The 24958-nt window shown below is 34.4% G+C and overlaps 1 protein-coding gene across 2 annotated transcripts in view; it reads left to right on the forward strand.

Annotated features, from left to right (window-relative positions):
• LOC131807002 (tubulin beta-1 chain-like) overlaps positions 1 to 22390 on the forward strand; it is a 109779-nt gene extending 87389 nt beyond the window's left edge. For both annotated transcript variants that reach the window (XM_059132010.1, XM_059132009.1), the window contains 2 exons: positions 21813 to 22047; positions 22107 to 22390. In XM_059132010.1, coding sequence (XP_058987993.1) covers positions 21813 to 22047; positions 22107 to 22375 — 504 coding nt within the window. In that variant the 3' untranslated portion in view covers positions 22376 to 22390. The remainder of the gene's footprint in view (positions 1 to 21812; positions 22048 to 22106) is intronic.
• The last annotated feature ends 2568 nt before the right edge of the window (positions 22391 to 24958 follow it).

The raw sequence follows: 24958 nt of genomic DNA on the forward strand, positions 1-24958 counted from the left end.
GATGAACAATATATATGGGAGCTATAGCTATATCTGAACCGATTTCGATCAAATTTGGCTTACTTATTTTCAGGCCTAATTTGGTGCAAAATGCCATACTATTCGGGCTGATATTACACGTTTGGTGCACAATAAAAGGCAAATCGGACGAAGATATATATGGGAGCTACATCTAAATTTTTACCGATTATCTCCAATTTCAATAGGGTTCGTCCTTGGGCCAAACAAGTGTTGTTTGGAAAATTTCATCTCAATCGGATAATAAATGCGACCTGCATGTTTTTGTTTTTCTTTTTTCCTTCAGAATCCTTTCGGCCAGTAAATATTTCTTCATAAGTTTTGAAATTAAAATTCTTTTGGCATTGTAAAAGTTAAACTCATTTTATAGCTCGAAGCATTGAAAGTTGCATAAATTAATTGCGGTTACATTGGAGGCAAGCGTGGAGCAACGTGGCTCCAGCTTATTTTGCCACAATGGCGAGGAGGGCTTCGTTCGTTGTTCGTTGTTCTTTTTTTTTGGATTTTTTTTCTGGCAATACTTGCATCATTAAATTTTCTTGATGGCGGTTTTCACCGTGGTTTCCTTGGTACAGTTTAATTTTTCCTTTTTTTTTTGGTTTCTTGTGGCCATCGCCAACGACATTCTTTTGTCTCATTTGCTAAATTTTCCCCTTTTTTGGGGGGAAAAGGGCATTTGCACAATGTCTTGCGTTAAAATCTTTAGCAACAGCAAAAAATGTGCATTGTGCGTCTTTGACAATAAACTATACAAAACCAAAATACCACAACGAAAATAAGACTAAGAACAAGAAGACAATTGCAAAAAGCTGACAAAAAAAAAAAAAAAAACAAATGAAAAGCTAAATAATAAACGTTCTAAAGTTAAGTAAAGGAAAATGGAAAAGTCAAGTGTCCGGTGCAAAAAGAATTATTAAGTTAAACAGAACCAAATATCGTATGAGAGAGAAAGAGGGAGGGAGAGAGTGCTACAGAAAAAAGGATGACAACAAAGGATCATGTAAGTTCCTTTTTTAGTAAAATTTTTCAAAGATTTTACAACTTCAATTAGTCGAGCAAGGACAATGGAAATATTATGGAGTATTTTTTTTTATTTTATAATTGGATTAAGTTTTTGTTCATTCGATTATTTCATGTAGTAAAATTATCGCTACATTAGATGGAGGGGTTTTAACATCAAGTATTTTGACCAGTAGGAAAGCACGAAGTCGTTGCAGTTAGAAAGGGAATTAAGGTAAGGCGGAGGGAATTAAGGTAAGGATAAAAGCTGCGGGAATAAGAAAATTCCGAGAAATATTTTTGGAAAAATATAGTTAAAAATTGAGTTTTTACTGAGCCCTGTTTATTGGGCTGCTTATCAGAAACAATCTTCAAGGCACAGATTTTTTATTGAGTCTTGTCAGGGAGTCTAGAATCAAATAAATAATAAAAAAACTTCTACAAGGAGGCCTATTATAGAATTTCTTATTGGTGACCTGGAGGCATAGAGGTTTCACTGACGAACTGAAGGCAGGGAAATTTATTAAGCCAGAAGAAGCTATAGAGTCACCCTTAGATAGACTAAAGCCATAAAGTTCTTCCAAGTGACCAGACACAAAGAGCCTTTTATAAGCGAGCTGACGTCTGTGATCCATAAAAGGGGAGCAGAAGATAGGAAGTCCTTTATGAAGGGGAGTGCTGACGACTGAAAACTTTCATTGAGAGGCGAACTTAAGGCAGTGAGCCTTTTATGTAGAGACCAGCCACTTAAAAGAATGCGAATTGGGGATAGATAGCTTTTCTTTGATGGGATAGTTGACTACAAAAAACTAAAAAACTATTAAGGTACCAAGTTCTTACATTTACGAATGTAAAAAAGAAAGTCGGGCGGGGCCGACTTTATGATACCCTACACCACTTTGCTAATTTAGTAGAGCTGCGCATAACAATTAAAAGTTTTTTTGGGAGAATTTAATTATACACGCTATGATTATAATTATAATTATAATTTAAAGTTCAAGGGACTAAATATGCCGTTGTATCTTTTAAATTCCGACTTGTATTGCCCATTTGGTGCACAATTAATTTAAAATCGGATAAAAATATATATGGGAGCTATATCCAAATCGGAACCGATCTCGCTAAAATTTGGCAAAGATATTTCTGAGCTGTATTTGATATATTTCCCTAAATATCGTTGTTACGGAGTGCATATTACGGCTGTGGGTAACAAATATGACAAATCGGATGAACAGTATATATGGGAGCTATAGCTATATCTGAACCGATCTTCACCAAATTTGACATACTAGCTTCCAGACTCAATTCAGTCGTAAGAGCCAAATTTCATCCAATTTTGGTAAATATTAGACGTTTGGTGCACAATCAAAGGTAAATCGGACGAAGTTATATATGGGAGCTATATCCAAATCTGAACCGATCTCGATAAAATTAAGCAAATGTATTTCTGAGCTGTATTTTATGCATTTCTCCAAATATTGTTGTTATGCTGCGGAGTACAAAAATAACAAATTGAATAAACAATATATATGGGAACTATAGCAATATCTGAACCGATTTCGATCAAATGTGGCATACTATTTCCAATCTGATCGTACGTGCAAAATTCCATACCATTCGGACTGATATTACACGTTTTGTGCACAATAAAAGGCGAATCGGACTAAGATATATATGGGATCTATATCTAAATTTTGACGGATTATCTCCAATTTCAATAGGGTTCGTCCTTGGGCCAAACAAATGATTTGTGCGAAATTTCATCTGGATAGGGCAATAAATGCGAACTGTACTTTGTTTACATGCATAAATCGACTCAAAATGTGATTCTATGCAGATCATCAAAAGGATCTATAGGTCTATCTCGTTTCCTTTTTCCTGTTACAAACAAATGCACAAAGACATAATACCCTGACCACCTTGTGGTGTAGGGTATAAAAAGTTCCTAAAAGTGCTAAATGCAATGAATTATGAAATTAGCAAGTGTTCGCAACATCGTCAGCAAAACTTTAAAATTATAACATTTTTGAATCAAAACTTTATAAACCGAACTAATTTTTCAGACTTTCAAGGTTTTATACAATGTTCAAGTTTTTTTTATACCCTATGTGTTGGGGGTATTATAAGTTTGATTGGGCCAGAATTTATGTAACACCTCGAAATATTGGTTTCCCATATAGGAAAGTGTATTTGGATTTTCCTAGCTCGCCGAGCTGAGTCGATCTAGCTATGTATGTCCGTCCGTCCGTCTGTCCATGTTAATTTGTAATCACGCTACAGGTCGCAATTATGGCCCGATCCTTATGAAATTTTGCAAGAAGAATAGAAGCCAATTTCTGTTGGAGATGATCGCCAAATGTTTAGGGGTTGAAATGGACCAAATACTGAAAAAATGTCGGATTTTGCAGTAGCTATACAAGTCGGAATTATAGACCAATCGACGCGGATATTCGCATGTAGCTAGAGTTTAGGGCGGAGAAGAAGGCTACCAATTTGGATGGTCATCGGATAATATTTAGCGGGTAAAATAGACCATATCTTTTGTGTTGAAAAAATTCAAAATTTTTCATTAAACCGCGAATATTTTAATTCCCGGAGAAATCACAAAGCCATGACAAGGTCATTTCTGATCTTTACATTGATGTTTACATCCAACAAATCGGATATATAGCAAAATATGTACGATATATATGTCTATCAAAGAAGATATGCTTGAAAGATCCCTTATATGTCGAGAACGGCTGAACTGATTTCGACAGTTCTCATTAATTCAGAATGGCCTCTTGGCAGGAAAGAAAAAACGTCTAAAAAATCGCATAAAAATATCTCTCTAAAGATGAAAATATTGATTTTGTAAAATTTTCTCATATTTTTTCAATTTTGTCATATTTTTGGCATATTTTCATTTTGAATTAAACATTTGGTAATATTTCTACAGCTAACAAAACTAAGTAGTTAGGATATCAGGATATCATATACAAATCGCATTTATGACCCGATCCTTACGAAATTTTGCATGGGGATCAGATGAGGGTCAGAATAGAAGCCTACTCTTTTTGGAGATGATCGCAATATATTTAGGGGTTGAAATGGACCAAAAAACTGCAAAATTGTCAGCAGGTCGTAATTATCGCCCGATCCTCACGCACATTTGAATGGGGGCTACCGGACATTGCAAAAACTAAGCAGTTTTGGATGGCCATCCAAAGATTTTCAATGTGTGAAATAGTTTGCCAACTTTTGTAGACAAAATACGAAAATGTCCATTCCAGTGACTTTTTGGAGAATTCACAAATACGGGAAAGGCTGATTTCGTTGAAGAATATAGTCAAATGTCTGTATCTCATATAGATGCGTTTCAGTCAAAAACAAATAATAAATTTTAATCTTTTGCCACTTCTGAGAGATAATAGGTCTTTGGGAAATATTGGTTCCAGATCTAGGAAGACCATTCACGTGCAACATCTTTAGATGAAGGAAACCTGATGGTTTTCTTTTATTATTTGTCACAATATCTTGTGGAATTCTTTCGAGTATCTCGCCTATATAAACTGTATCGTTTATTATACTGTTGTAGGGTATTCAACGGTCGGCCCCGCTCGACTGTAGCCTTAGCTTACTTGTTTTTTTTTTTTTTTTTTTTTTTTTTTGAAAATAATAATGTTAGTAGCGTTTCCAATCATTGTAACATGTCCCAATTATTATTACAATTTTAGTATACATTTCCAAAACCATACTTCAATTTCAGATACCAACAGAAACCTCAATATCACATTTGAAGTACTTTTCGCACAAATATTTACTCATTTCGAAATTTTATGTCTATCCCTTCACCTAATATCAAATATAGTACCATTCAGTACTTTTCGTACAATTATAGTGCCATCTTCATATCCCCAGGATACCCATAAAAAGCGACTTTAATAAAAATTCAGATTTCAAGCTGTTCTGTTCACTCAATGCCAAATTCTACCATAAAATGTACTATTTAGTACTTTTCGTGCACTTATAGCATCCATTTCCAACATCACAAACCAACTACCTACAAAATTTCGAAATTTCAGCTTCATCCGGTCAGCCAAACCCAAGTATTCCAAATTTCCAATTTCAATTTATTTGGCACAATTTTAAAAGTTTATTACCGTTTTAAACTTTTCGTAATCTTAAGATCCGAATATCCGAAAACCCTTTGGTATATCTAATCTGCACTCCATCTTTGAATCTCATTCCAAATTTTAGAATTCTAGCTTGTACCGTTTGTCCAATATAAAGTATTAATTTAAAATTAATTAATTTTCGTACCCTTGTAGTACGAACTTTCTAAAACCCAACCTTATCACATGCCTACGGACTAGAACCGATCGGTTTATCAGTTTAGGTATTTTAATTTTTTTTCAACTGACTCTTTTGGAGTTTAGTATAAAATTTGAAAGCCAGAAGAGGACTTAAATGTACAATAAACTTTATCATGTTTTTCGTTAAGCTAGTGTTAGAATTTGAAATGTGATACCCTGCAATATTCGTACTGTGAATGTACGTAAACTACAGACTTACAAGACTGTAATGATGGTGCCGATGGTATTCTTTACAAGATTTGTGTATAGGATTGTACACCATTTATGTAGGGGAAACTGATTTGGAAAATTGTGCGCCATGAGTTGGACAACATTGTCACCACTTTTTTCGAAGTCATATGAAACAATTTTCCATCTCTTATTTGTGAATAAACAATGAATTTATAAACATATATTTTGACAATAAGATGTTGTAAAAAGCACAGTTTTTCAGCAATTTTTATGCATGGAGATTTCCTACATAACAAGGTCTCCATGTACCACATTAATATCAAATTGATTTGAAGTGGTTCTTTGAAGCTCCTCGATGATTTTTCTGAAGCTTTTAACGACTTGCATTATTTTACTGAACATAATCCTCTGGACAATCTTAAATGTTTCATTAACATAGCTAGAATTGAATGGATTTTCTTCTTCTTCTCATTATGTATTATAATGTACCTTAAGTATTTGTATTTTTCATACCTAAAAGAAAAACAAACAAATACATAAATAATGACCCTTAAAACGCCTTCTCCTTAAAGATTTTTATCGCTAACATACTATTACATCTGTTGTTTTTATTTGATATACGTATTTACATATGTATGCTATATTATAGCGACATTAGGGTGAACTGTTATTACAGACTCAATAATATTTTTTGTTACAGACTCAGAATAAGCTGGGCAATAGAAAACATTGGGCAAACACCTTTGATACCTCCCCTATAAAGTTGAATATATAATCACAACTCTCATACAACGCACAATTTCAGCAGAACTTTCTGACAACAAAAATCAGGAATCGTATTTGTTTTTAATATTGATTTTCCAATATTTTTAAACAAAAAATAAATAAACTGTATTTTATCAAGAACGTTTCCAAAGAACTTCCAGACAAAAAAATGAATATCATAAAAATATTTTTTATGACTTGTGTTTTTTTAAATAGTCAGGACTTTTTGCTCTAAAACGCGAATCAGGTGTATCAAGGATTTTCAAACCACCACGAATTGGTAAAGGTATTATGTCTTTGTGCATTTTTTTGTTACATGGAGAAGGAGGCGAGATAAACCCTTAATTACTTTTGAGGATCTTCATAGAATCATTTTCTGAGTCGATTTATGTATGTCAGTCCGTCCGTCCACGTATTCTCGTCGCATTTATTATCTGATTGAGATGAAATTTTGGTCCAAGGACGAACCCTATTGAAATTGGTAATAATCGGATCAAATTTAGATATAGCTCCCATATATCTTCAACCGATTTCGAATTAATTGTGCACGAAATGGCTAATATAAGTCCAAATGACCTGAATTTAGGTGCATCCAACCAAATTCAGTCTAGAAGCAAGTACATCGAATTCGGATCAAATTGGTTTAGATGTATGCAAATAATGGCTAATATAAGCCCAATTGGAGTGAATTTCGGAACGTACGTTTCCATTTTGTGCAACTCAGATCCGGTATATATTTAATATCATGCACGCTATAGCAAACTACAACTGCTCTAAAGTCAAATGTTGATAGGGGGTAAGATCTACTTAAAATAAATTCTTTTGTTACAGGAGCTCTACTAAATATACATATTCGGACCCGCCCGACTTTTGACTGTTCCTTACTGTTTTTTTTTTAAATCCTTTTGACTAACATGAATGTTCCCCGTAAGAAATATAAATTAAATAAATTAATGTATTCGTGATTTCGCAACTTTTGGTATTTCGAAAAGATCGGACTATAATTGCGACCTGAAAATGATACACCCAAAATATGAAAATTTGTTCAATTACCTCTTGGCCCAAAAGTGTGTATTTCGAACAATTTTTTTTTTTTTTTTTTTTCAAAGACATAATACTCAATGAATTTTCTTAAGAATATTTTGCAATTGTTGCAATTCGGGACGATCGCAGTTAAATTTGTGCATAGTGTCGTGGCTATATGAAATTATTTTAGGAATGTTGATGTATTACAAACATACATGACACGATATCCCTGTGTGTGTTTTATTGGACACGCTCATCAGCGTTGCTTCTTCGTCAGCGAAGGCCTTTTTAGTGAAAGCAAATTTCAGATCTCATCTCTATTCCCGCACCCAACAACGCATTTTGTTACATTTTGAACTCTATTGCGTCACCATCATCTCAATCCCCGCACCAAACAACACATTTTCTGGTATTATGCACTCCATCCTGTCATCCAATACCATATATACAGGGTGAGATAAAGAAACTGCAACAAAGTCAAACGCCATAATTGTATTTTTTTTTAATTTTATTGAATGAAGGTAAAAAATGTCGGAAGTAGCATCAAATTTTAGAATAAGTTTTGATTTGTTCGAATTGGTCACCTTCGGCACGAATAATGACCTTCAAACGGACAATGAAACCGTCACACGCTGCCCGAATATTGCTCTGAGGTATTTTGGCCCATTCCCGGTGAAGCGTTTGCTTGAGGTGATCGACACTTTGGTATTTTTAGTGTCAACTTTGCTTTCCAAAATACTCCAGACACAATATTCCAACGGATTGGTATCCGAAGATATTGGTGACCATTGTGCGCTGGAAATAAAGCGAGGAACCTCATTCTTTAGTGGCGCATGCTGAGTGCGATGGTGCTGAGTCCTGTTGGAATGTCCAAGGTCTGCGGCCAAAATGTATGCATGGAAGGCTTGAAGGCTTTAATACACCCTCCAGAATATTTTCGCGATAATATTCGGTATTTATTCTGATGCCACGGTCGATTAATACGAGCGGAGAGCTACCATCGGCTGTTATGGCGGCCCACACCATCACCATGGCCTGCGCTTAAGTTCTGGTGGCCAACCGATGACCTCTTTGGCAAGTAAACACGATCATTTTGTTTGTTTACAAACTGCTGGACAACGAATGTTTTCTCATCGGAGAAAAGCAAATTCGGCAGTTCACCACTTTCGGCCAAGCGAAGCAACTCTTTAGCTCTTTTGAGTCAATTTTCTTTCTGTTGCGGTGTAAGTTCTTGCACTTTTTAGAATTTCAATGGCTTTAACCCGAGCTCATTTTTCAATATTTGCCGAAAGAACTTTACGATATGTACAGCTCACGAGCCATTTTCGGCCACTGCGACGCGGGTTTCGATCAAGTCGCTTCTTTTCTTTTCGAACCATTTCTGCTGATGTTGCTGTTTTCTTCCGTCCACTTCCTTGGTGTCGGGCTACGCTACCAGTATCACGGTAACGACACCCAACTTTTATAGTTGGTAACTCAAAAAAAAATGCGTTAGAGAATCCCACTACAGGAAACCCAATACAAAATTTCAATTTGTTTCAAGTTGTTTTAAATTTAGTACCATTTAGTACATTTCGCACACTTATTACAGATTTTCAAAACCACCACATATATCAAATGTACTTTCCAACATTGATTCTTATACCAAATTTTAAGGTTTTAGCTCTATCCCTTTACATAATACCAAATGGTACAATTTTAGAAGTGTAGTACTATTTCAGAAATGTTCGTAACTCTAAAGTTCGAATTTCCAGTAACACAAATACCATATTTCTGAATTCTAGATTATTCTGGTATTAAATTTGTAGTACATTTTAGTACTTTTCGTAACCTTTTAGTACGAATTTCTAAAAACCCAGACATATCACACGCTTACGCACCCAGACTGACCTTCGTAAGAATTTCATGATTCTAGCTTTAGCTGTCTCGTCAGGATGGTTGTAAGTTATGTCACTGCTCTTTTATATATAAAGATAAAATACCATAAAGTACCAATTAAAATTTGTAAAAAAAAATATTGCATTTTACCACCCTAATATACATGTACCGCATAAATTCCTTTCAAATGCTAAATGTCATGGGAAAAATACATTCTCTTTCTGCAAATTATTTATTTACGAGCGAACAAAAACATATATAAATGCTTAAATGCCAATACTCCTCTATCATCTATTCTGATTATGGACTTTTTGAGTACTACGTTCACAACTCACACGCCATTTCGTCTTTCTTGCAGGAAATCATGCATGTTTATCTCCTCCATATCAATTGATGTACACAAAACAAACAAATAAATAACTAAAAGTGAAAAAAAAAAACTGAAAAGAAGGAAAGAAAAAAATAACGCACACCAAACTGCTCAAAGTGTTGAATGGTGTTTGCAAAGAACAAAAAAAAAAACTATTTGTAACTGCACTCTGTTCCCCTCCTTGCCTGAAAATAAAAAAAACCTTCTCCACATACGTTTCCGGACGAAGAAATTTCTTTTGTAAAAATGTGAAGTATGCAAATTTGATAACGCTTGATTGCACACATGTGTAAAAGTAAAATAGCGGAAAAATATTTACGCTTTGTACCTTCACCCCCTTACCCCCCGTTCACTCATACTCCTTGTCCAAGCGTACAAAGGCATATGAATAAATCATCAATTGAAGTATCCTTCGTGGGCAATATCTACGCAGAAAAAAAAATACATGGAGGTTTTTTGTTATACAAATAGATATTGGAATGGTTATTTTTTCCGCTTACTACTTTTTCTAAACTAGAATAAAATGCAATATCCAAAGTCATTTGATATTTTATGAAGTTCTAATGAATAACGGACTTTTTCCATATGACACATTTTTTCGGCGGGGGTTTAAATTATAAATTTTTATCCATAAAAAGCATATATTCAAATCAGTCAATTTTAATGCAAAAAATGGTTTTTAGATTTCGTCGGCCATACGTTCATAAATATTGCATACAAAATTAACATTTATTTTCAGGCGCATTGGGAGAGCTTCGATTTTTTAATAAATTATAGATATAGATTTTCCTATGCTCAATAACTGAGCATCTGAGAAAAATTATAGAAGAAGTGATGGGTTACCCAGCAAAAATTTGGTAAACACATTTGTCGCTTAACACCCTACTAATAATAACATATATATACCCTTTGCATTACCAGTAGACTAAACATAGTGACAACTATATTTCCTCTGCGTAACTAACATTTAGCAAAAAAAAAAAAAACAAGTAAAAAAACATTAAGTTCGGACGGGTCGAACTTTAAATACCGTCTACCTTAGGGTAAAGGAAACATTTTTATCTACAAGTATGTTAATTCAAGCGTGTTTTACTTTAAATTTCATATACCAGTAAGACCTTCTGCATAATGAAGTGAAACTTATCAAAAATAAACATAAAGTGAGTTAGGCCATACCAAAACGGGAACCTCTATAGACAAATTTATACTTCAAGGATTGTCATTTATCAAATCTTCTAAAATATCAAATTTTAAACAAATATGTGGGTAAATATTACTAGGATTATCAAAATACCGAATATCGGTGGTTACCGTTATATGTGCGCTATAGGAAAACGTGGAACTAAATATTCAATGTTCTGCCACTAGACTAGAACCCATTATGAACTAAAACTAATTTTTATCCAAATATCGAATATCGGCAGGTACCATTATATGGGGGCTATACCAAAACGTGGACCTACACATACAATGTTTAGCCACACGACCTACAACCCCTAACGAACTAAGAAATTGAACAGATGTTAATACAATTTGGCATTTTGGGCTCTGAGTTCAATATATTTTGGGCTCTGAGTTCAATATAAAAAATTGTCAAAAACGTTCCACTGTTTAACATATCTCCAATATAAAATTATCTCCACATTTTATTTGGCATTTTTGGCTCCGATTTCAATATATACCTTCTTCCAAATAATTGTCAAAAACGTCCCACTGTTTCGCATACCTCCCATATAAACCTATCTCCACATATTTGCCATATTTTTGACAGTTCGAAACGCTAGTAGGAAACACTTGCTTGAGGTGATCGACACTTTGGTATGTTTTGGCCATTGTGCGCTGGAAATGAAGCGAGAAACTTAATTTTGTACCCATTCTTGGATGGCGCGTGCTGAGTGCGGTAGTGCTGAGACCTGTTGGAATGTCCAAGTTCTGCGGACAAAATGTTTGTGTGCCCAAGGCTTTAATACACCCTAAGCGATAATATTGATGGGATGCACATTTTCACCTGACCTCTTTGGCAAGTATACATGATCATTTTGTTTGTTTACAAAACTGCTGGACAACGAATGTTTTCTCATGGGTGAAAACCAAATTCGGCAGTTCACCACTTTCGGACAAGCGAAGCAACTCTTTAGCTCTTTTGAGTCAATTTTCTCTCGGTTGCGGTGTAAGTTCTTGAACTTTTTGGAATTTCAATGGCTTTATCCCGAGCTCATTCATCAATATTTTCCGAATGGAATATTGCGATATGTTCAGCTCACGAGTAGTCACTTGTGCTCTAACGGTAGACACTTGTGGTTTTCCAGCCAAATACAAAGAAATCACACTATCACGCTTGAATTCCATCACGAAAAACTTTTTCTGGAAAAGTCTCACCAAAATGCTTTTGAGCGCTTGTAAACAATATAATGAGCTGTCGCTGGAATAATTTTTACAGCTGTCGGACTTAGTTGCTTAGAAGTGACAACAGTCTGAATTTGGTTACAGTTTGTTTATCTCACCCTTTAGATTCTCGCCTTGTTGTGTAAAAAACGGCAGACTGTGATATAATCCTCAAATATCATCTACACTCTTTTGCACAATTTCAGAACGAATGTGTATTTGTTGTATTTAAGATACATAAAACTTAAAGTTTTCTCCCCAAAAATATGTATTTTAAAGCAAAAGACCAACAGAAAGATGTTATTCCCAGAATAAATTGATTTCAAATACATATTATAAATATTTGGAAAAATCTGTTCGTATATAACAAATCAGATTTTCCTATCCATCATCTTCGCATATAAAATATAGAATATAAACTTTAATTAATACAGTATACGATTTTAACTTGAATTTCTTCCAACGGCTTCATTGTACATGGCACAAAAAAGGGAGGCCGTGTCATTTTATTAGGCAACCATCACTACTGATGTCAATCTAAAATGTTTCTTCGCTTGTTGGACATCTACACGGGACATGGACATTGACATGAAATTTTATACACAATCATCATCATCATCGTCGTCGTCGTCATGTCGTGTTGTGTTATGTTGCAAAACTACAAATACACGTGTATCATCATTATCCACATACATGGACATGGACATGGCCTTAGGCCCCGTACACAATGCTACAGTTCCCACCACCACTAATGATTTGTTCAGAAATACATATTTTGTGATATCCTTTGTTTTGGTTGAAAGATTTCCTTTGCACTCCATTTTGTTTTACACTTTTCTCTTCATTGGCTTTTAGTTACACTTGAATGATAACAAACTTTTCGACATATCTCCCACCACCTCCACCTCCACGTTAATGGCAGAAGTCGAAAAAAGCCAACAAATTCCGATTTATAAATTCATATATAAATGGAAATATTTATGTACGTAATATCAGTTCAAAACAAAAACAAAATACAAACAGATGTGCATAATTTATGGATAAACACTTTTTAACTTCTTTTTCACTTGGCCATGAATAATGTATGTGAAAATGTTTTGATTGTCACAACTAACCAAGGGTTAGGAGGGAGTGGGGCCGGGCGAAAAAAGGTTAAAGTTCACATTTCTTTTTTTAAAAAATATTATCATTCAGCATTTAATTGACTACGAAATGTAAAGTTTAAGCGTAACAAAAAATCTTTTGGAAAATTTGTAGGCGTGGTTGGTACGTAGTAATGGAAGTGATTGATTATTTGAATTATTTATATATATATATATATATATATATATATATATATATAATTTTTTTTTTTTTTTTTTGAAGGGTATCTCAAAAAGGTTATCACGGTATTATGTGTTTGTGCATTTGTTTGCAACAGGTAAAAGGAAACGAAAGGAAACATTCTGAGTCGATTTATGAATGTCCGTCCGTCTATCTGTCTGTCTGTCTGTCCATCTATTTTAGTAAACAAAGTGCAAGCCGCATTTATTGCCGATCCAGAAAAAAATTTTGCACAAGTTATTTGTTTGACCCAAGAACGAACCGTATTCAATTTGGTGATAATCGGATCAGATTTAGAAATAACTCCCAAATACTTTGTAAAGATTTCGGGTTAATTGTGCACCAAATAGGCAATATCAGTCCAAACGACCTGAATTTTGTTACATCCCACCAAATTCAGTACATCAAATTTGGAGAAAATCTGTTCAGATATAGCCATAGCTCATATGTATATGTTTCATCCTATGTGGAGTTTTAAGTCCCTCACATTCGTAAAATACACTCCACAAGAATGATATTTGGTACCGGATATCAGATACTGCTCGAAAATACCTGTGTAAAATTTTATCGAAATCAATTCAGATTAGGATATAGTTTCCATATATATCTTTACCAGATATCATGTTAATTGTGTACCAAATGGCTAATATCAGCCCAAATGAAATTAATTTAAGCAATTACGACTGAAATCATCCCAGAAACCAGTAGTTCAAATTTGGTTAAAATCAGTTCAGATATAGCTATAGCTCCCATATATATGTTTTATCTCGTAATACGCATTCCGCGATAATGATCTTTGGTACCAGATATCAGATACAGCTCTGAAAAAAGTGTATCAAATTTTGTCAAGATCGGTTCAGATTTGGATATAGCTTCCATATATATCTTCGTCCGATTTGCATGTTAATTTTCATCAGCCCGAATTGCGTAGAATTTTGCATAAACGATCAAATTAGGCCCGAAAATAAGTGTGCCACATATGACCGAAATCGGATATATACATACATATATATATATATATATATATATATATATATATATATATATATATATATATATATATATATATATATATATATATATATATATATATATATATATATATATATATATATATATATATATATATATAAAATGTCGGAAATAGCATCAACATTTAGAATAAGTTAGGATTTGTTCGAATTGGCCACCTCTAGCACGAATTATGGTATTTTGGCCCATTCCCATGTGGTATTTTGGCCCATTCCCGGCGAAGCGCTTGCTGGACACTTTGGTTTTTCTTAGTGCCGACCTTGCTTTCTTGGTGGTGCGTGCTGAGTCCTGGAAATAGCATCAACATTTAGAATAAGTTAGGATTTGTTCGAATTGGCCACCTCTAGCACGAATTATGGTATTTTGGCCCATTCCCATGTGGTATTTTCGCCCATTCCCGGCGAAGCGCTTGCTGGACACTTTGGTTTTTCTTAGTGCCGACCTTGCTTTCTTGGAGGTGCGTGCTGAGTCCTGTTGAAATGTCCAAGGTCTGCGGCCCAAATGTTTGCCTGTCCAAGGCTTTAATACACCCTCCAGAATATTTTCGCGATAATATTCGGCATTTATTCTGATGCCACGATCGTTTAATACGAGCGGAGAGCGACCATCGGCAGTTTTGGTGGCCCCCCACCATCACCGTGGCCTACGCTTGAGTTCTGGTGGCCAACCGAAGGTGCACATTTTCAGCTGACCTCTTTGGGAAGTAAACACGATCATTTCGTTTGTTTACAAACTGCTGGACAATTAATGTTTTCACATCGGACAAAACCAAATTCGGGAGCTCACCACTTTCGGCCAACGCTATCAGTATCACGGTAATCACGGTAACGAGCGATGGTACGAGACACTAAAGAGTTATTCATATTTAAATGCTGGAGTGCTCCAACGATAGCCACTTGTTGTTTTCCAGCCAAATATAAAGAAATCACGCTTCAATTCCATCACGAACATCTTTTTTTCTGGAAAATTCTCATCAAAATGCTTTTGTGGGATTGTAAACAATATAATGAGCTGTCACTGGAATAATTTTAATAGCAGTCGGACGAGTGGCTCAGAGATGACAGCAGTCTGAAGTTGGTTGCAGTTTTTTCATCTCACCCTGTATATTTATCCGACATCAGGTTTATTGTGCACCAAATGGCTAATATCAGCCCAAATGGACTGAATTTTAACAATATCGACTAAATTCATCCTAGGAAAAAAATTTATTAAAAATCGGTTCAGATATATCTATAACTCCCATATATATGTTTCATCCGATTTAGTGTTAAAGTGCCTCATATGCGTAATATGCACTCCAAAACAATGATATTTGATACCGGGCAGTAGACACCAAGTACACATTGTGGTGTAAGGTATCATATAGTTGGCCCCGAATAACTTTTGAACTTTCCTTACTGGTTTATTATTCAACAATCTTTGGGAATTTTCCCTTGCTAACTTTTAAGATACCAGAACGGAGAGCTATTTGTTGCATTTTAGACATTTCATTGAAATTGTACGATATATGAAAGATGACCTCTCGCAATATGTGCAATATATGAAGGACGACCTTATTCTGAAAACATATAGCTCCTATCTGGCTTGAAACGATTAAAAACTTATATGGTCATAAGATTCAAACTCAATATGGCATTTGGATTTAGATTTCATTCTGTTTAAATTATGAATAACACCATTATGAATAAAGTAAATGAAATTAAACTATTTAAATAAAAGTACAAAATTTTCCAACTCAACAAATTCCAAAACCCACATCCTTAAAGTGACATTGAGTATTGTCATAGGGGTGATCATGGGCTAGCAGAGAGAATAGTTTATATTTTGTTTGGTATTCATTTCACATCAAAGGAACTTTCCATACGAAACTTTCCGCACACACATTTTTGTGGCGGGAGGTCGGACAACATTTTTCAAATGTCGCAAAAATTTGAATGCTGGTCAGATGATATTGTCCGTATAATAATAACGATGATGCTGATGACGAAGCTCCCATGACAGCCTGTCACAATGCCTAGGAAAAATCGAAAACACCAAAAAAGTTTATGGATAACCTGCAAAAAAAAACTTTTGAATTTTATTTTCATGCAAATGCCACAACAATAGTGCCTATATTGAAACTTTGGCCAAAAACCTACACCCACCCTCGATCCAAAAAAAAAAATTAAATCAAAATTAATTTTTATTAAATAAAAATGCTTGTATTTTATTTTTCTCTGAATTTGGATTTTTTGGACGAAACTACAATTTGCATTTCGTTTATTTTATTGCTCTGACGATGGCTACACCGAAATCAGTGAGCAAAGCTAAATACAACAACAGTAACATCAACTAAACTGAAATTAAAAAGCATAAATATCAGCTAATCTGAATATTCGCTGGGCCAGTCATCCATCCATCCATCCATCCTGCCATTGCAAACCCGAATAAGGATAAGTAGAAAGCTCATTGAATACCTGATCGCCTTTGGCATTATTACCCTAAAATCCATCATTTTAATTTATTCATGCATAAAATCATACAAAATCAATGCAATTTTTATTTTGTTGTTGTTTTGTCGGCTAATGGAGGTTATGTACATTTATACATACATATGTATGTTTCACATAAAATTTCAATTAAACTGTATATATTGTCTAGATGTATTGGCAAAGCCATTCAATCAGTCAGTGATCCCAAAACGAAAAAAAATCTCTCACTTTTATAACATTTAGGATTTGCAGCTTTGAATTTGGATACAGTTTATGTTGCCGTTTTGCAGCGTAACCCTCATTGAGGTAAGAGTTAGGGTACATGCTGTCCAAAAGCAGTGTTGCCGTTTCATATACAACCCCTTCAATATTGGTCCACTTCATTTGGTAGCTTCCGCACAAAAGTTTAAAATTAATCATGTAAAGCATCAACGTCATATAATGACGAGGTGAATCCCTGATGTAGTTCAACTAATCACATCTCAAAATTTAGCATAGACTTAGGTCGGTTACGTCAGTTCAAATTTGGTTCAATCTTTCTAGTAACTCCCTCATAAAGAGTAAATTTTTTTAAATTTTAATAACTCCCGTAAAATGTGATATCAGTGTCCGGTTTTCACCAAACAAAGCAAATCCGAATGAAATTGCCTATATTAAAGCAATTATAAAAATCGAATATATCGGTCAAAACCTCCGGTTACCTCCCTCAAAATTAAAATGGATAACATGGACAATATTGGTTCTCTCATTTCTTTACCTCCCCAGAAAAGGTAAAATTTTTGAAACCAACTTCCGATTTTCTTAAAAGTTTTCATATTCCAATGTATTTGTGTACATTGGAGCTAGTGTGAAAATGGATATATTCGTGCCCAGGATTTGTATAAAACAAGTAAAAAGACCCTCCACCATTAGGTAAAGTAAACATTTTTATAGAAAAGTATCTCGATTAAAACGTAAACTTCAGTAAAATCGGTAGGAGAATGCTGTTAGAGTTTTCAAAAACAATATAGTGGTTTGAGCCGTTATATGGAGGCCATACCAGAACCTATATAGACAATTTTATACTACAAATATTGTAATCTATTGCGAGTCTTAAATACCAAATTTGATATGATTTCGTGGGTAGTCACATTTACCCACGTTTATATTTACAAATAGAAATACCGAACCGTTGATCAATATAGCCGGTGTTTTGGCACTTGTTGTATAACCCATTTTGAAGTACAAATATTAAATTTTACATAAATATATAAGAAAATGTGAAAATGCCGAATATCCGAAGATATTTTGTTTTGCCACCGGAGCTAGAACCCATTACGAACTACAAATACCAATTTTTAGACAAATGCGTGGAAAAATGTGGCAAAAACAGTTAAAATGCCGTTATACGGGGGATATACGTAAACGTGACCTATACGTACAATATTTCTCAATCGAAGCTAGAACCCATAACGAACCACAAATACCTTTTTCTAGACAAACCCGTCGAAAAATGTAGCAATCATCATCAAAATACCAAACATATGGGGACTATAAGAAAACTTGGACCTATATATAAATGTCTGGAACCCATTACCAACAACAAATACAATTTTTTTGACAAACCCGTGGAAAAATGTTACCAAAATCACAATAATACCGAATATCGGGAAGTACATGGGGGCTATAAGAAAACGTGGACTTATATATACAATGTACCGCCACATGAGCTAGAACCCATAACGAACTACAAATACCAACTTTTAGACAAATCGGTGTTAAAATGTGGCTAAATCATTAGAACATCAAATATCGGAAGATAATTATAAGGAGGCTATCCCAAAACGTGGACCTGTATATCTCATTTTCCACACCAACCATCCTAGACACAATACAAACTATTGTGCCAAATTTTGAAGCTCTACGTCAAATAATGTGGGACGTATAGTGATAAAATCGACTTAGAATTTTATGCTGATACAGGTTGAGATGAAAAAAACTGCAACCAACTTCAGACTGCTGTCATTTCGAATCCCGTCTCGCAGTGGCCGAAAAATGGCTCGTGAGCTGAATATATCGCAATATTCGGAAAATATTGAAAAATGAACTCGGGGTAAAGCCATTGAAATTCCAAAAAGTGCAAGAACTTACACCGCAACAGAAAAAAAAATGGACTCAAAAGAGCTAAAGAGTTGCTTCGCTTGGCCGAAAGTGGTGAACTGCCGAATTTGGGTTTCTCCGATGAGAAACATTCGTTGTCCAGCAGTTTGAAAACAAACAAAATGATCGTGTTTTATTGCCAAAGAGGTCAGCTGTTACCAATTCATTGGACTATTGTTTTTGGGGTATTTTGGAAAGCAAGGTTGGCACTAAAAAATACCAAAGTGTCGATCATCTCAAGCAAGCGCTTCGCCGGAAATTGGCCAAAATACCGCAGAGCAACATTCGGGCAGGGTGTGATGATTGGAAGTTCCATAATTCGTACCAAAGGTGACCAATTCGAACAAATCTAAACTTATTCTAAAATTTGATTTTTTTCATTCATTCAATAATTTTTACATTTTGTTATTGCAAAAAGGTCAGGCTTAATCCCATTATTGTTGTTTTTATAAAAACAACCTTTATTTATTAGTGGAGAACGATACTCATGTTTACCAGGGGGTAAGGCAGGAAATACCTGGGTTTTGGAAATAGATACCACTCCTCATGAGTTCTTCTGGGGAGAATATCCCAGACATAAAACAAGGGAACTGATGAGGATTGGTGGATTAGTCTTTCCGAAACCTAGGTATTACCTGCCTTACCCCCTAGTAAATATGACCATCGTTCTCCACTAAAAACAAACGTTGTTTTTATAAAAACAACAATAATGGGATTAAGCCTGACCTTTTTGAAAAAAAAATATATAAAACTTAAGGCGTTCGACTTCGTTGCAGTTTTGTTATCTCACCCTGTTATGTCAAATGTTCTGATATATGTTAATTTTTCTTCTCCTTGGGCCTTCAATATTTGTCTTGTATTATTAAAAAAATATCCAAAGGTCCACTTCTATCTGAGGACCTACTGACCAGAAACCTCTATGCCCGACCTCCTGTCTTCTATAAGAATTTTCTTGAACCTTATTTGTAGTTTTTTAGTGTTATTTCAGAAAATAGTGTGCTCTTCAATAACGAATACCCTAAACGCCTTTAAATAAAACACTTTTTGTGTTCAAAAGGTCCCTTAGTGTAGCTGAAAGAAATCCGCCTCGATTTAGGCATTAAATGCTGCAATTGTTTCCAAATAATAACAGTACCGCTGGCCACAATTAAAAAAATAGGAAAGCATCCAACTTTTATCCATTAATCGACTGCAATCACTACTATTCCTCTAACGCTGCCTTCCTGTAGGCTAGTTATATTAGATTTTTTTTTTTTTTTTTTTTTTTTTTTGAAAATAACTTTGTTCAGGTTTTTACCATCAGTTTAATACGTATCCAATCTGAATCAAAAACTACTTTAATACTTGTTTTTTCTGATTTTTTTTTTTTTTTTTTTTTTTTTTTTTTTTTTTTTGATAAAATTTGAGTCTCAGGACAAAAGAAATGTCTACACATTAAATCTATCAATCAGAAAAATATCATAAGCTTTGGCTTATAAAAACTAAAACATATCTATGGGCACTATTTCGATGTTAGTAGAAACCAAACCAAAAGCAATCCCCAATGACTTCTTCGGTTCAAAAGATCGCTAAAAATCCGACCACTTTTTCCTTCCAAATTGACCAAAATCTAAAACTTACACCTAAATACTATTTCATTGCTTTGTGTTCATGTCATGAACACAACATGCACATGCTGTACAATTCCCACAATTAAAATTTTTGCCAAAATTGAAAAAAAAAACAGGACGAAGTGGATATAAGTAAAGTTAAACTGAATATATAATGCGGTCAACTATGCAACGAAACGAAAATGCTTTGCTTTGTAAATTTTATAAAAACAAATGGAAAAAAAAATATAACGCTCTAAGGTAACAGCATTATGAGGCAGAAAAACATTTGGTCGGCTACTTTGTTAAATATCCGTCAAAAAATGTGTTCGGTTTTGAAGGTTTTTGACAATGCCAGAGGTAGGCTTGCTGGCGGTGAGCCAGCCATGCTCTTGATTAAAATGTATGACTATGTTGTTGTTGTTATTGTTGTGTTACTCAAAGTAACTTTGATCTAATTGAAATATGATTATTCTATGTGAAGACTGTTTGTGCTACATAGAGTATCTATGTATAATGCCCTAAACAATTTGTAACCGTGGATAATCGTTGATTGACAGGTAATTAGCCAGCTGACCTTTTCACACAAAAAAGGGAAAATAATTCATTAAAAAATTGATTAATAATTGGGAAAGTTCTTAATTTTCTTGAAACGCCGAGGCAATTTATAGGAGGACTAATACAAGAGATCCCTAATATTTTGTTATGACAAAATATACCCATTTTTATACCCTCCACAATATATTAAATTTGTCATTCCGTTTGTAACACCTCGAAATATACATTTTAGACCCTACGAAGTATATCTATTCTTGATCAGCAAAAAATTCTATGTCGATTTAGCGATGTCCGTCCGTCTGTGGAAATCACTCTAGCTTCCGAACGAATTGAAGTAGATTGATAAAATTTTACTCTAATGTATATTTCTCCATTGGTATTGAAAATGGGCCATGTAGGTCCACTTTTTGGTATAGTCCCCATATAACGGTACCTCCGGATATTCGGTATTTTGATGATTTTAGCGACATTATTCACCGAAATTGTTTTAAATTTGGTATTTATAGTTCATAATGGATACTACAGCCTCAGACAGAAAATTGTCTATGCAGGTCCACAGAATTTTAAACGGATTTTATTGTTTTTGAGAATTGCCAAATTCGTTCCATATGGTGGAGAGTATTCAAAGTTCGGCCCTGCCGAACTTACAGCTTTTTTAGTTGTTTAAAAATTTTAAACATTGTTTTGTTTTAAAAATTTAATCTAATCCCTTGTTATTCTCTTTCATTTTCAGTTCTGGGAAGTCATCTCCGACGAACATGGCATTGATCCCAATGGCAATTACTATGGCGAAAACGACATGCAGCTGGAACGTGTCAACGTTTACTACAACGAAGTCAACGGCAACAAATATGTGCCACGTGCCGTTTTGATCGATTTGGAACCTGGTACCATGGATTCGGTACGCCAATCGCCCTATGGTCAATTGTTTAGACCTGATAACTTTGTGTTTGGCCAATCTGGAGCCGGTAGGATTAATTTGTGATTTTTTCGATTTTCATAAATTCATTACTTATTTTCAATTAAGGTAACAACTGGGCCAAAGGCCACTACACCGAAGGTGCTGAATTGATTGAAAGCGTCTTGGATGTAGTTCGCAAGGAATCGGAGGGTTGTGACTGCCTTCAAGGCTTCCAATTGGCCCATTCTTTGGGCGGTGGTACCGGTTCTGGCTTGGGTACTCTATTGATTTCGAAAATTCGTGAAGAATACCCAGATAGAATTATGAATACCTTCTCGGTAGTACCTTCTCCTAAGGTGAGTGATTTGTTTTTGTTTTATATTGAGAAAATGTAAAATTTACGCTGTATATGTAAATTTGTTGGGTATAAATGAGCAAAACTAATGCGCAACACTAACCTTATTTTAAAAGGCATTAACACCACACTGTGGTCAAGGTTAATGTAATATTTTTTCCGATTGAGATCAAATTTGGTACGGATCTTATTAACATTTAAAGTTTGCAAAAAGAGACGTGCTGTTGTCGACTGAGCTTACGATATTTAAGGTAGTATGTTTTATTCTTAAATTTTAAAACATGAGGGCGAATAATAGTCCACCAAAAAGTGTTTCTGTAATTCCAAATTTTGAAAGATTAAGATGGAGAGGAAGTGAAAGAATAGAGGAACAACTAATGTCCACCATAGCACAGAGGTCGCAAGCCATGACTAAAATCAAAAACCCGAATACAAAAAAAAAAATTACTTTAGCGCTTCAAATATTCTCTTTTTTTTACCTTTAACTGGTAACATGATGGTAAATTTTACCCCTCTAAATTAAAAAAAAAAAAAAATTTAAAAATATTTTTTGATAATTATTTGTTTTATAAGTATAAGTTTATATATTTTAAATTACAATAGTAAAAACAGATTTTTTTCATTAAAAAAAAAAACTTTTTCCTATTGCGATGAATAGAAGAGAGAATTTCAAGAAAATGTGAAGGGAGGACAAATTTTACCACCACCTCTTTAGTTAAAGATTAAAGCCACATTTGGCAAACCAAAGCAGAGAAAGTTGAATTCTTTCTTTATGATTTTGGCGAGACTTGAGGCACTCATTGCAGTACAGGGTGCAGATCTTATTGAATGATAGCAAGAAATTTCGGAAATACCATCAAATTTTTGAATAAATTTAGATTTTTTCGAATTGGTCACCTTTGGCAAGAATTATGGCCTTCAAACGGCCAATGAAAAATTCCGGGCGTAGCTTGAGGTGATCGACACTTTGGTATTTTTTAGTACCAACCTTGCTTTCCAAAATACTCCAGACACAATAGTCCAACGGATTGGTATCCGGAGATTTTGGTGGCCATTGTGCGCTGGAAATGAAGCGAGGAACCTCATTTTGAAACCATTCTTGGGTGGCGCGTGCTGAGTCCTGTTGGAATTTCGAAGGTCTGCGGTCAAAATGATTGCATGCCCAAGGCTTTAATACATCCTCCAGCATATTTTCGCGATAATATTCGCGACCAACATTTTCATCTGGCCTCTTTGGCAAGTAAACACGATCATTTTGTTTATTTACAAACTGCTGGACAACGAATGTTTTCTCATCGGTGAAAACCAAATTCGGCAGTTTACCACTTTCGGACAAGCGTAGCAACTCTTTAGGTCTTTTTAGAATTTCAATGGCTCAGGGTAAGCTCATTTTTTAATATTTTCCGAATGGAATATTGCGATATGTTCAGCTCACGAGCCTTAGGTCGGGTCCACTTTGGGATATCTCCGATAATTCTCTGCAAATTAAGTTGAGCCAAAAAAAACGCATTTAATCGGAAATTAGACATTATAATCACAGTTATAGGCCAAATTCTTTCGATTCCGCCGACTTACAATATACGAATTAAAGAAACTCTGTACATGAACGGTGGGAATCTAAGTAAAATATCATCCAAGGAAGTTAAATTATTTTTATATACTTTACGTAGATTCTTGAAAGATACTTGAATTCATATCGAATTTAAAAATCATATCGAATTTAAAAAATATATCTATCTGCATTTCATTTATTTCCATTAATTTAAATTCACACAATTGTTTGAGGTTTCTAACCTCTCAACCCCAACCTAAAAATTAAAAAGGGAAAATTAATTATCTCCAACAACTGGTTATTTTGTTTCCAGTTAATTGCCCCTTTTTAATAGAATTGTGCCTTTGGCACTATTTGACCGCAATATTATTGTTGCTTTTGTTGGTGTATGAGTGAGTGTGTATTTTTTATTACAATATGTCATGCTAATATCCCTAGCTTATTGTTGTTGTTGTATTAATTTTGTTTCGTTTTTTTTTTTTAACCGAAATGAAAATTGCTACCGATTTTTCCGCCGCACACCTGACAATCAATTTACAATTAATTGAATAAAAATTTTGAAGGATATAATTAATTTGGAATTGATGTATTGTTTTGTGTTTTATTGTGCACTGACTGTGTACAACAAAAAACTCAACTAATTGCATGTGAAAATTAATGAATTGCAGGAAAATGGTGTTTATTAACACAAAATCGAATGACAAAAGCGATTCAAAAAAATTGGGGAACATTAGGTGATTTCTTTAAGGGAACCACCAGGCTGGTCATATTTATCAGAGCTTTCTGTTCACACACTTTAGCATATTTATATTATATTTAATTTTTCTGCTTTATTTCCATGATTGTGGATAAAAGACCTAACTTTTTCTCTATAAGACATAGGGAAAACATGTACTTTTTACATAATCTTTTTGCAGGCAAATTCAATTTTAATAGTTCAAACGCCCCTGAAAGAAAGTGAAATTTTCCAACGGATTAATTCACATAATGGAGATTATCTCAGTAAAGCGTCATCCATCCCTCGTTTTCCATCCTTTGTAATTTCCGTGTACATTTTAAAGGGAATTCAAA

Source organism: Musca domestica, unplaced genomic scaffold, assembly GCF_030504385.1.
Source record: "Musca domestica strain aabys unplaced genomic scaffold, Musca_domestica.polishedcontigs.V.1.1 92, whole genome shotgun sequence".
In the NCBI taxonomy this organism is placed as follows: domain Eukaryota; kingdom Metazoa; phylum Arthropoda; class Insecta; order Diptera; family Muscidae; genus Musca; species Musca domestica.